Here is a 12,095-nt window from a genome sequence, read left to right on the forward strand (position 1 = left end):
CTGCTGGGATAGGCTCCAGCCCCCTCACAACCCTTAACAAGTTGAAAATGGATAGATAGATGGTCCATATGGCTTTCAATGTTACAATGTTGACAAGAAGCTCCCACTGGTTTTCTACATGGCACAGTGGAAGAGGCTCCATCATGATCTAGGGAGTTTTTCCTTCAATGTAACATTGGAGCTTCAGGTTATGCAGGGGTGCCAAATGGCAACTGGCCACATGAAGATGTTGCAGTAGGCATCCTGCTTGACAGAGGGCTCTTGTCTGTGCAGTGATGGCTGGGTCTTTCAACAGGACAACACTGCAGTCAACAATGCCCACCTGACGAAGGACTTCTTCCAGGAGAATAATGTTGCTCTTTTGGACCATTGCATGCGTCCCCCTGATCTAAATCCCATTGAGAACATTTGGGAAGGAAGGCAAGGGAAGTTTGCAAAAAAGATCATCAGTTCCAGACTGTGCATGCACTTCACGAAGCCCTCTTCACCACATGGAGCAACTTTCCCACCAGCCTCCTGGAAACACTTGCATCAAGTATGCCTAAACAAAATTTTAAAGTGATCTACAAGAAGGAGGGGTGACTAAATATTGACTTCTTTTTTGATACTTTGAGTTTTTTGGGTTTATGGTCTTAAATTTTGATCAGCCAACCAGCCTACTTGAGTTTAATGCAGTTTTCAATATAATGCTTACTTTATGTTTTTAGTTTTTTGCTCTTGTTTCTTCTGTTTTTTATTTTGAAGCTCTACTTATAACCTGGTTGCAATCCACCACCTTGAAATAAAAATACTTGTAATTTTCCCACTGACTTAATATTTTGTTCAGGTGTGTATTTGGAAGACTAGAAAGTATGTGCTATGCCAGAGAAGCTGACATGGAGCCATATGGAGGCTGTGTTGACATATTTGTGATGTGGTTTTACTCGGGTTGCGTTTGAGTGAAGAGCTACCTGGTTCAAGATAGGTCAGTTGAGTTAAAGGCATATTTGGTATAGAAGAGGATAACAGTAATCACAGAGTTCATCAAATAGTGCACTGCGGCTGCATTGCACACACAACCACACACACATATATGTATGTATATGTGTGTGTGTATATATATGAGTGACACATTTTTATATTTGTGATGTCATGACAAAAACATTGTGATTAGTACTGAGACCAACATAAACCCATTGACTTCATTTATTAATAGTCCTATTTGTCTGTTTTATGAATGAAAGGAAAATGTTTAAAGTAAACCTGACATCCAATAAAGTTATTTACATAATGTTAGTAATGAGTTTTTATGACATTTCTGGGGATTAGAACATGTTACATGCAATTTAGCATTTTGCGTAAAAGACGACCTGCATTTAATAACTAACATAACATACAGTTAACGTAAAATACACTGACCTATTAAATACATACTGACTTGCATCCTTTACAGGGAAATCCAATGCGGTAAAAATAGAAAACGTTTGCAGACGATATAATTCACAATTGTAGTGGCTTTCCAATCATGAATTCCATACTCGAATATGGGGGCATCAATCGCATGACAGCAAAGACCACTTATTTGGCAGGAAGATAATACCATATTATCATAAATGTTGAAATTTTAATATAAGCGAAATGCGAGATTTCAGCTGAACGTTTAAGAGAGGCATCCGATGACAAAAATTGGCAAAAAAACCTAAATATTGCAGCATGTACTTGTAGGGGAGGAATTGCTTTCAAATTGTGAGTAAACATTCAATACAACTAGTGTAAACTTCCAAGCTGACTTCTAGTTTGTTGATGTCAACCATTTTGCTATACGCATTGAATAACAGGAAACTGAAGGAAATGAAAAAACATTGTCATCAGAGGTTGAAATAGTGATGACCTTCAGTCCCTAGTCTACTTTAGTTACAAGATATAAATAATGGATCTAATCTGATCAGAAAACTGCATTATTCAACTTTGTGTCCAACAAAGATACATACCAGTCCTGGTAGACCAGAAATAATTTTTCCACATTTGACAACCTTTTTAGTCACGCATGGAAATTTTAGATCCAAGACCATGGGGTCTTCTTGACATTTGTGTCAGCTCCAGCCCAGTAACCATACATGTTACTCCACACTGATAAATTTTGCACATAGCAATTGACATCAAATGCCACTGTTCTGAGCAGATGTGGGAAGACATACTAAATATTTATCATTCACTATCATTCATCATTTACTTTCAACAGCTAATAAATGAGGGACTACAAAAGCTCCAGGTGGCTGCACTCACAGGACTTTTGGGTGGGTGTGTCAGGAACATTTAATACGACGTATACCTTCTGTGGTTTGCTGACATCATGAGTCTTTTCCTTAAAAAATGAAACAAAAACAACCATCATTCCAGATATGCTGATGATGTCCCAAGCCTTTCGGACATCACGGGGGACTGAGTACAAGAAATCATTAATCTTGGATTTGATTTCAGCAAATGTATGCATTCATTATGTACCCAACACATTACTGCATCTACGGTAGTGTGATAAAAAAATATCCTGCATCCTCTATGAAGCCACCGGTATGAAGATTTGTGGTTGACCAAGCGCATTCCCAGAATTAGTTTAAGGAAGTAAAGCTAAATAAAAGTGTTGAAATGATCAAATCAACATGTGCTGTTTACGGGGACGCGTCAAACCTCATCCTTTTAATCCTCATTAATCCATGAATAACAAAAAGATTTTATCATGTACTAAATTAAAATTTCAAACCAAAGGGAATTCAGGTGGCACTAAAACATGGTACCTGTCTCAACCCATATGATCGATGCCAAATTATCAACCAAATATTGTATTACTATTGTGTTGCTTCACACATAATTATACAGGGATATTATTCCTTATACTTGTATTTCTTTTTTGTCAGTTTAAAAACCTGACTACAAGAATCATCAGCTTGGTCAATGAATGCCTACTTAAATGTTTCGATGAGGAAATGATTGCAATGAATCCCACTTGTGGAGGAATGACATATTCACAGTGAAGGCTGCTAAGGATTTACTTTCAAAATCAACTGCAAATGGGTAGTAAAGTATCTTCAACTTCACAAGAACAAGCCGGTGGATTATTTTAATATGTCTGGAACCTTACTACCTTGGACAACAAACTGTTCATTTGTTATTGAGTGTCATTTCAAATTAAAAAGACAAAAAAAAACCATTCCTTATTATATAATGAGTGGAGTTTCAAGGGCGAGTAGAGGTCCAGAGGTACAGACTGACAATGAAACAGCCACTTGTCTCCCATCCAAACAAACACCAGACACCAGTAAATGACACAGTATGACTCAACTGTAAACCGAATAAAAGTTAAAAACAGTTCAACAATTCAACAGAGAGATCTGCAAGGTTATAAACATTGGCAGTGACTGGATTACTGAAATGTCAAATTAGCAGCTGGTGAGGAGCCATGAGAATTTGTGACAAAAAAATTCAGGACATGATAATGTCAACAATGACCAAATATGAGCCAGTAAAAAAAAGTTATTTGAATGCTTGAAAGAAGAAAGAAATTTCAAAAATGGAATTGAAAAAAAAAAAAAAAGTGCGTCTACTACAGTCTGTGCTTTCTAGAACTTACAGAACACTTTTGCAATGGGTTACTTCAATCAATCTGTAATGTACCTAAAAAAAATTTAAATTATCTGCATAAGGTACATCCTCTCTTGGAGTAAGTTATCAGTGTTAAGAATACTTTCTGTATTCAAAATAAACCCACTATTGAACAGGAGTTAAAAGGAAAAATGTGAGCTAGCATACCTGAAACAAGAAATTAGCCTTTAAATTGAATGCACAAATGAGATCAGATTTGCCCCCTTGACAGAAATGAGCAATTTCATATTTCAGTGTGTCAATTTGTATGCACTGCCCATTTCTTTTTGCTGACAGTTTCCTTTCACCTTGCATGCTATGCTTCGGGGCGCCAACTAGATCTCCTCTAATCATAGCTCTAAAGGAATCAGTGGGTTGCAAGTTTGTAAGTTCCTTTCAGGCACACTTCAGGCACCACATATGACACTACCACATCACACTCCCCACAGAGAGACACGGCAGTGTTCCTCCCATATGTTATCACATGGAGAGTGTGTCTAAGATGTACAGTCTTTGCTACTTCCAGGTGGACCTCCACCGGTGACCAAATTACGGAGCAGTCTGCGTCTACCAGCTTGGTAGTCCTCCTCGTCTACATTGACCAACAGTTTTATAGCCTCGTGGCCTACAGCCTGTTTAAGGGAATCTGTGATGAAGACCCCTTTAAGTGCCTCTAGCAATGATCCATTGATATAGTCCCTCCAGAAAGCATCCAAGTAAGTGAGCTCAGAGAACTTGATGTCACAGATGATGGAGCCCAAATCTCGGGATTTGAGGATAGTGTTAGCCTGGTTGAACCGCTCAAACTGCCGCTCCACAGCTTCCTGCTTGTTAGAGAACACGTTGCCCTGAAGAGCAGATTCATGCTGGCAGTATTCAGCACGAACCCGCAGACGGATATCTGAGGGAGGGAAGCAAAGGTTAATAGTTAGATATGCAGCATTGTAGGAGAGTCCCCAAAAAGAAGTCTGTTCATTCTCTCTTCTCAGAATATCACAACCTGCCAACCCCTAAAATTTAAATCAATCTGCCAATCTCCTCTTTATTAGTCTGATCACTTACTCTGTGACTGCAATGGATGATTAGTTTCATCAATTACTCTACAGATTATTTTGCCATTTACACTATGCATAATTACGTTTGTAAAATTAAAAAAAGAAAAATGCTCATCACTATTTTCCAGAGCCCAAAGTGTCATTTTCAAATGACTTCTTTTGTCCATCCAACAGTACAAAAGAAAAAAAAAAAAAGAAAAATTGTCTGCAATATTGGATGCCTTCTTGTCACAAATGACAATAAATGTTTTGTTTAATTAATGTAACATAACATTATTTGATATAAAAAATGGCACAAGATGTTTTGTTATGAATATCTGGTTCAATTTGTTAAATGAAGTGGGATAAACAGCAGTTCATTTAAGTCAGACTTTATTTATGGAAGCAGCACTTGCTGACTTTCAGTCAAAACACTTTCAATTATCCTCACGAATGTTGGTGTTTTGTTCCTTTTGAAAAAGTGTCACCAACCAGGCAGCCTGCTGAGAATTTTTTAAACAGTTTTAGTAGGAGCAATGCTCTCACACTCCTTCCTCCCTTGTTATTTTGCTGTTTTCTTGTCTGTAACAACATCTACTGCACGTCTGTCCGTCCTGGGTGAGGGATCCCTCCTCTGTTGCTCACCTTGAGGTTTCTCAGATTTTTCCCTGTTAAAAGGGTTTTCTATGGAGTTTTTCCTCAGTCGATGTGAGGGTCTAAGGGCAGAGGATGTTGTTATGATGCCATGTGAAGCCCTTTGAGACAAACTATTTGTGAAAACGGGCTATACAAATAAAATTGCCTTGCCTTGCCTTGCCTTGTCTAGAGCAAAATTAATCAGTGTACTTAGAAAATCCCAGTTAGATAGTGAGTTATCCAATGAGCCTCAGTCTGCTCAGTGTTTCTACCTGTTAAAAGGAAGCTTTTCATTGCCCCTGTTGCAAGATGTGCTTGCTCATGGAGAACTGTTGGGTGTAAATTAAATAAAGAAGTGTGGTGCTGGACCTGCTCATACAGAGTCATGAGATAACGTTTTGTGTGATTTGGCGCAAGACAAGTATAATTAACTTGAAATTGTCTAAACTGTATATATGCCAAAGAAATCTTGGCTCAGGAAATATCTGTTCCTGAAAAAAGTAGGCTCTTACTAAGCTGGAGTCTGTATCCTCTGTAGATACATCCGTGATCTAAGACTGAATAAATATTGAGATAAGATTGAAAAAAAATATATTTTGATCAATCTTATGCTGTATTTCTTTTTACCACATGTTTGCTTCTCTCTGCAGTCCGCTGAAGAATGACTTTTCTTCCTTTTACGATTGGGTATAGGCGGAGTTGGCTTTGTTCGGGACGGGCCAACATGGGGTCCTGACGGGGAACAGCAAATAACTGACTGGGGACCTAAAGGATGACATTTGTTTTGATATTAATGGTTGTTGCACTGCTTGCACATCATTCATCTTATTTGTTCATTAAAGTAACAAAGCAGAGTGTGCGCGCACGCGCGCACACACACACACACGCACACACACACACACACACACACACACACACACACCTGTCCTTCTGTGAGGTGCAGTGTCTCTTCTCTGCACTGCTCCTCTTGGTGAAATGTAGCGCACGGATGTCTCTTCCAGGTACTTGTCAACTGGGTCTGGGCACACTGAAAATGACATGCAGCAAATAAATGTTGTTTCTAATCAATGACACAACCCAGACTGGGATGATCCCTAATAAAACAATCCCCCTGACATTTAGTTTCCAGAAATTGTTAAGACCTTTGTGGGGGTTTTCAGAGAACGCAGGAGCATTATGCAAACAAATAAAATAAAATAAATAAATAAATAGTAAAATCTGGCATTTTCAGGATTTTTTTTTCTTTAATTCATAAATATGATTGAAGTTTAAATATTCAACCAAACCAAACCAAGAAAAGGAAAATTATATGATTGGCTAAGGTTGTAGCTGTTTAATGAAGAGAATCATTTTATATACAAGCATTCACATTATTTAAAGGGTTGCATCAGGATTAAAAAAAGGAGGGCTTTATTATCTACATGAATCAGAACGTTTGCAATATTCACTGATAACTGAAGATCTGCATGATGATGATGATGGTGTGTGTGTGTGTGTCTGTGTGTGTCTGTGTGAGATGGAGGGTTAGCAGCTGTTTATGATTAGCATACAGGGTTTCTGTCTTTCCTTCATTGTCCCTTCCTCTGTTTCTCTTCTGATGCCTAAAATACAAAGGGTTCATCTCCACAGTGTAATATGATTAGTGAGGGCCGGTGCAAGCAATAATGTGCCACTTATCTTTCTCTCTCTGCAAATGAACGGTGTCTAAGGTATTTATCATTATAAACACTCAAGTATGTTGGAATTAAGCGCTTCATCCTGTTTCAGTAACACTTATGAAGCCTCTATCACTAACAAACTATGTCCCTTTTGATGACCTTTTTCTATGAACATGCTGTGAATGCCACTTCAGGTTTCTTCTTTGTTGACTGCTGACCCAACAGGGAAGAGCCATGTGAACATGGGTTGGAATGAAGTAAGTGCGCACATATTTGAATAATATATATTCAAAGAAATAGAGCTTGAGTGAGCAGGTTTGCAGACAGACAACATGTCGCCTGTATGCCGACGCATGCATGCAGCTAAAATAGATTTATAAAAATCAACCTCACCTCGCATGCACTTGTAGGTGAACTCTGACCAGTGGGCTGGAGTTGCAGCCGATGGGTAATGAATCCATACCAGACTGCGCAATTACACCAATATTTGGTTGCCATTTTCTGACTTGCGTGCAGTGGTTAGCACTGTGGCCTCAAAGCAAGAAAGTTACCAGTTTGAGCCCCGGCTTGAGCACGGGACCTTTCTCTTTGCATGTTCTCCCTGTTCCTGTGTGGGTTCTCTCTGGTACTCCAGCTTCCTCCCACAGTCCAAAGACATCAAGAGGGGACGAGGCTGATTGATACTCTAAATTGACTGTAGGTGTGACTGTGAGTGTGAATGGTTGTCTGTCTCTATGTGTTGGCCCTGTGATGGACTAGTGACCTGTCCAGATTGTACCCCGCTTGTTGCCCAAAGGCAGCTGGGATAGGCTCCAGCCCCCCCCCCGACCCTTAACAAGATAAATGGTAGAAAATGAATGGATGGATGGAATTACAAAGTAATGACAAATGATATATCTAAAGCATAAATATACACATCTGTCTATTGTCATTTATTTTGAGGCAAACCCTTTCATGTTACATATCATTATCATCCCATTACACAAATTTTAGTTAACTCTAGTAAACAAACAGTGACAGTGGCCCCATCGTTCCTAAAAACTCCTCCTGTTTTCCCTTTAATGGCTGCTGTGATCATTTCTGCATGTTTCTCTTGCACATACCAACATGCCACCATTGTACAGACAAGCGTCCAACTGTAACTGAACACGCCACAAAGTTTGAACCTGTTCTGTGGCTGAACCTGTTCTGTGGCCATGAAACTTCACATAATTCTTAGATTTTTCTTAATACTCAATGGATTTCAAAAGTCGGGATCAAACCCTTGACCACAGGATTTTAAGAAATTTTCAGACTTAAAAGAATTTTAAAATGTTGCATAAAAATATTGTTAACTTACTCAATATGAATATCATATTACAGTCCACAGTCCTAAATAGGCATAGCATTTTCATGATTTCAATTTAAAAGTTTATCCAGCTGTTTTGTGCCCCATAAAATAGATGGATCATGTCGATGAAACATTTGTAACATGAAGAACTTTAGAACAAATTTTGGGTTACTAGGTGGGATGTTTGAACATGATTTGAAAATACTGATGATACTTTAATACTCACCGGCCTGACGTTTCCGAAGTGTTACATAAGGCAACAGGTCATGGCGGGTGATAATCCTCAGAAGTTGAAGTACATGTCGAAAGTTGGTCTCATCACAGCGACCCTGACGCTCTAGAGCCAGCAGGAAATCCCTTCCACTTCTGATGCCACCACGCTCATACTCATCGATCACATCAACAAATAGAAATGACAGTACTCTCACATCGCGATGTGTTAGCTGGGCTCCAACAATATCAAACATGCGGTGTAGCGAGTACAACCCATGAGAGTTGTCTACTGCTTCCTCTGGCCATGGCTCCAATCCCTTTTCTCTTCTGGATAGGCTGGAGTTGGGACAGAGGGCAGAAAGGTTCCGATTGGCCACCTCCCCACTGGCTGCTGCCACACCAGAGCACCCAGGCCTCCCTGTCAGTACCCTGTTGTCCAGACGCCCAGCTGCTGCACCGCTCTGACTTGATTCAAACTGATTGGCGTGAATGTGAGGCTGGGCCTGCTGAACTGAGTTCTGGGCAGACTGGGGAGCAATAACAGCATTAGGGACTTGAGGCTGCTGTGATGTCATCTCAGGACGAAATGGTAATAAGGGATGCTCAAATCCCTGAGACCTCTGCTGTCTTCCTCGGCTCCAACTGATGGATAAGCTGGGTACAGAGGGTGGGAGATCACGAGAACAATTATTTTAGACAGAGTTAGAGTTTGTTATCATTAAACACATACAGGCTTCCCTAGAGCTTACTATAGAAGCACTCAACAACTATGTATTTTTTTAACAAGTTCTGACATTAATTTGAGCACATAAACTTGTTACAAAGAAAACTGAACTGTCAGGCATGTCATGACAAAGCTAACAACTGCAAGTTTTTTTAAAAACATCTTTTTAATTATTGCTTGCTGATTGAGATCTTATTTATTTATTTGTAGCTTAGCAAATCTATGTGTTTTCTTCAAATTGTGTTTGAGGTCAGAGTCACTCACTACAGCAAGCTGATTTGATTTCATACTTAAACCCCACAGAAGCAGAGTCTACTATTCTACAAATAGTAGATTCGCCTCGCTTAGATTTTTGCACCACCACGAATGCAGATGCTATTCAAGCCAACAATAAAAATACTACGATCAAATTCTGTGAATGATAAAACACTGTAGCTGTTTGCCTTATGTGTGTTTCAAGATATGAAAAGATTTCAGATACACTAAATTGTTTTTTTTTTTAAGTTTTGTGTAAAATGTCAACTGTTACAAAACATTCCACTGATTTGAACTGAAATCTTACTTGACTTAACTGAAAAATACATATTACTAAATATAAAATATTATTTACTTACAATCTGCTTTGACTGATTACTGATAAGAAATACTAGTAAGAACAACAGTGGGCTAACATTGAATTGTAAGTGCATGCACACAGATTAAGCTGCGGTTTCCCACATTCTGAGATGATGGTCCTTTTCTTAGCCGTATACCTCCAAGGCTTTGTCACTTTTAAGATGTTCAGTGATGTTGCGAAGGCTTGAAGAAAAGCCGAGCTAATCTACGATGTCATGATTATGAAATACATGGCAGAACTGTAGAGCTGTCACCAGCTGGGTTCACCATCAATAATCATCAGATTCCCCATATACTGCACACTTTGGTGCTGACTCGGGCCCTCTCTGTACGTTCTAGCCGCTTCTATGCATTTTCTGCTTCTGAAGCATTTCTGTTTGAACATCTTTTACTTGGCCAAACATGACAAATTTACCTACAACATATCATATATTTTGAGTTGATAAGAATCTGCATAATGCATCTCCATAATGGCCATGCATCCAGGAAAATGTATATAATATATATGTATGTATATAATATAATGTGTATATATATACACATACATATATACACACTGTATAATATATATATATATATACTTTGGTGAGTCAAATGTTTTATCCAAAATACATTTGGCAGGTGAGCTAAAAAGAAAATAGTGAAAATACTGCATCATATCAGAATAGAAGCCACTGATGATGTGACAAAATCCCATTTGGGACCACATGTGTGTTCATGTCTGTCAGCTTTTATTTACTGTTTGAGCATATAGAGAAGCAATAGAGTTATATCAATACCACTTGCATTGGGTCACTCCTTTTCCACTGCTTGAACATCAGCTAAGCCATGTGTGACACCTAATGGTACATTTCGGTGTATCAGTGTGGTGTTTGTCTTCATGCTATGGGGGGTATGAAGATATTTTCTTCCAGCCTAGTGTGGACAATTGCAATGGATTACAGGATTAAAAGCAGCCTGAAAAGAGCACCACATGACCCTGCTCCTTACATTACAGGTTAAAACTCCTCTTTTTGGGTAGTACCCTGTAATACACATTTATGTCCGAAAGATCAGCAACTATATGTTTGTGTGTGTGTGTATGTGTGTAACCATGTGAATGTTAATTTTGAAGCCAACACAACCTAAAGCTACATTAGCCATCTAAGGCACAACGACAAGGCATTCAACATAAAATGCCAATTATATAATTTATAGGATTTCCATGGACGGCAGCACACCAGCACTCATTGTACGAGTACTAGCAATAAGCAACACAGATCATTAACGGTGACAAGGTAATGTGTTCACAGAGAAGTTAGCTAGCAGGCTAACGATAACCACCCACAAAGTAATTAATAGCATTGGGATGTGGTACTAAATACCGACACGTTCAGAGTCAAAACGGGGAGTTGCGATAATGAAAGCCAGTGGTTTACCAGGGTTGATTAAGTGTACATTCAGTTACGTCGTCCCTTCAAGAGCTGCCTTTTCGTTTGTTGTGACTATTCGCTAACATTTGTCAACACTGCCTGGCGACGTCAATGCTACGTTAGCCACACGAATGATTAAGAATCAGCGTCAAGTTGATAGCAGAGCGAAGTGTTTCATTATGAAAGGTCACATTACCTCCCGTCTTTTAGATATTCCTGGCGAGTCCGATACTATTTAAGTTAGTAGCAGCTAACGATAAGTTAGCATCCCAGCGTCCTCTGGCAAAGCAAAGCTTCTTCCAGGACAGAACAGTTCCGTTTAACTGTCCGATGAATATTCAATACCTATACATCAAGTCTCTTGATCTGTAGCAGTGCGTCTTTCTGACCAGAATAGAGGAAACCGCCTTATGTTTTGGGTGCTCAAACAGACACCACGGGGAATTTAACAGGACATTTTTCTTTCCTCAGCTAAAATGAAAGAACTTCCAGTTTACGTGAGAGTTCAGTTCCGGGTTCTTCTTGTTCGTATTATTTAGGTAGGACGTTGTCCAGTTTATTGGTGTGTTAGCGCCACCGTGTATATCGGAGGGGGACAGGCCGAGTGAAAATTGAATTTGTAGAAAACTATTACTCGTATTGCACCACCGTGCAGCGGTTAGCACTGTCGCCTAACAGTAAGAGGGTTCAGGCTTCGAGTCCGGCATGGGATCTTTCTGTGTGGAGTTTGCATGTTCTGCCTGTGTGGGTTCTCTCTGGTACTCTGGCTTCTTCCCACCATCCAAAGACATCAAGAGGGGACTAGGCTGATTGATACTCTAAATTGACCGTAGGTGTGACTGTGAGTGTGAATGG

At 39.4% G+C, this 12,095-nt stretch overlaps 1 protein-coding gene across 1 annotated transcript; it reads right to left on the reverse strand.

The window, feature by feature from the left end:
• Positions 1–1,245: 1,245 nt before the first annotated feature.
• On the reverse strand, positions 1,246–11,754 carry LOC147255856 (death effector domain-containing protein-like). Its single transcript, XM_086213885.1, has 5 exons — positions 11,437–11,754; positions 8,503–9,143; positions 6,211–6,315; positions 5,916–6,053; positions 1,246–4,519 (listed from the first exon to the last, which is right to left on the reverse strand). Exons 2-5 carry the CDS (start codon positions 9,062–9,064, stop codon positions 4,116–4,118), a joined length of 1,209 nt encoding a protein of 402 aa, XP_086070011.1. The 5' UTR covers positions 9,065–9,143; positions 11,437–11,754; the 3' UTR covers positions 1,246–4,115.
• Positions 11,755–12,095: the final 341 nt, after the last annotated feature.

This window comes from Aulostomus chinensis, chromosome 9 (assembly GCF_037954235.1).
Source record: "Aulostomus chinensis isolate RoL2024-O1b breed Wild chromosome 9, RoL_Achi_v1.0, whole genome shotgun sequence".
NCBI classification, from domain to species: domain Eukaryota; kingdom Metazoa; phylum Chordata; class Actinopteri; order Syngnathiformes; family Aulostomidae; genus Aulostomus; species Aulostomus chinensis.

Bases quoted from the DNA above. Each gene is read 5' to 3' on its own strand.
- LOC147255856 (XM_086213885.1), bottom strand. From the start codon at position 9,064: ATGACATCACAGCAGCCTCAAGTCCCTAATGCTGTTATTGCTCCCCAG. The intron at 6,316-8,502 runs GTGAGTATTAAA...TGTCATTTTCAG, and splicing joins ACTTCGGAAACGTCAGGCCG to TGTGCCCAGACCCAGTTGAC. The intron at 6,054-6,210 runs GTGTGTGTGTGT...GTCATCCTTTAG, and splicing joins TGCACCTCACAGAAGGACAG to GTCCCCAGTCAGTTATTTGC.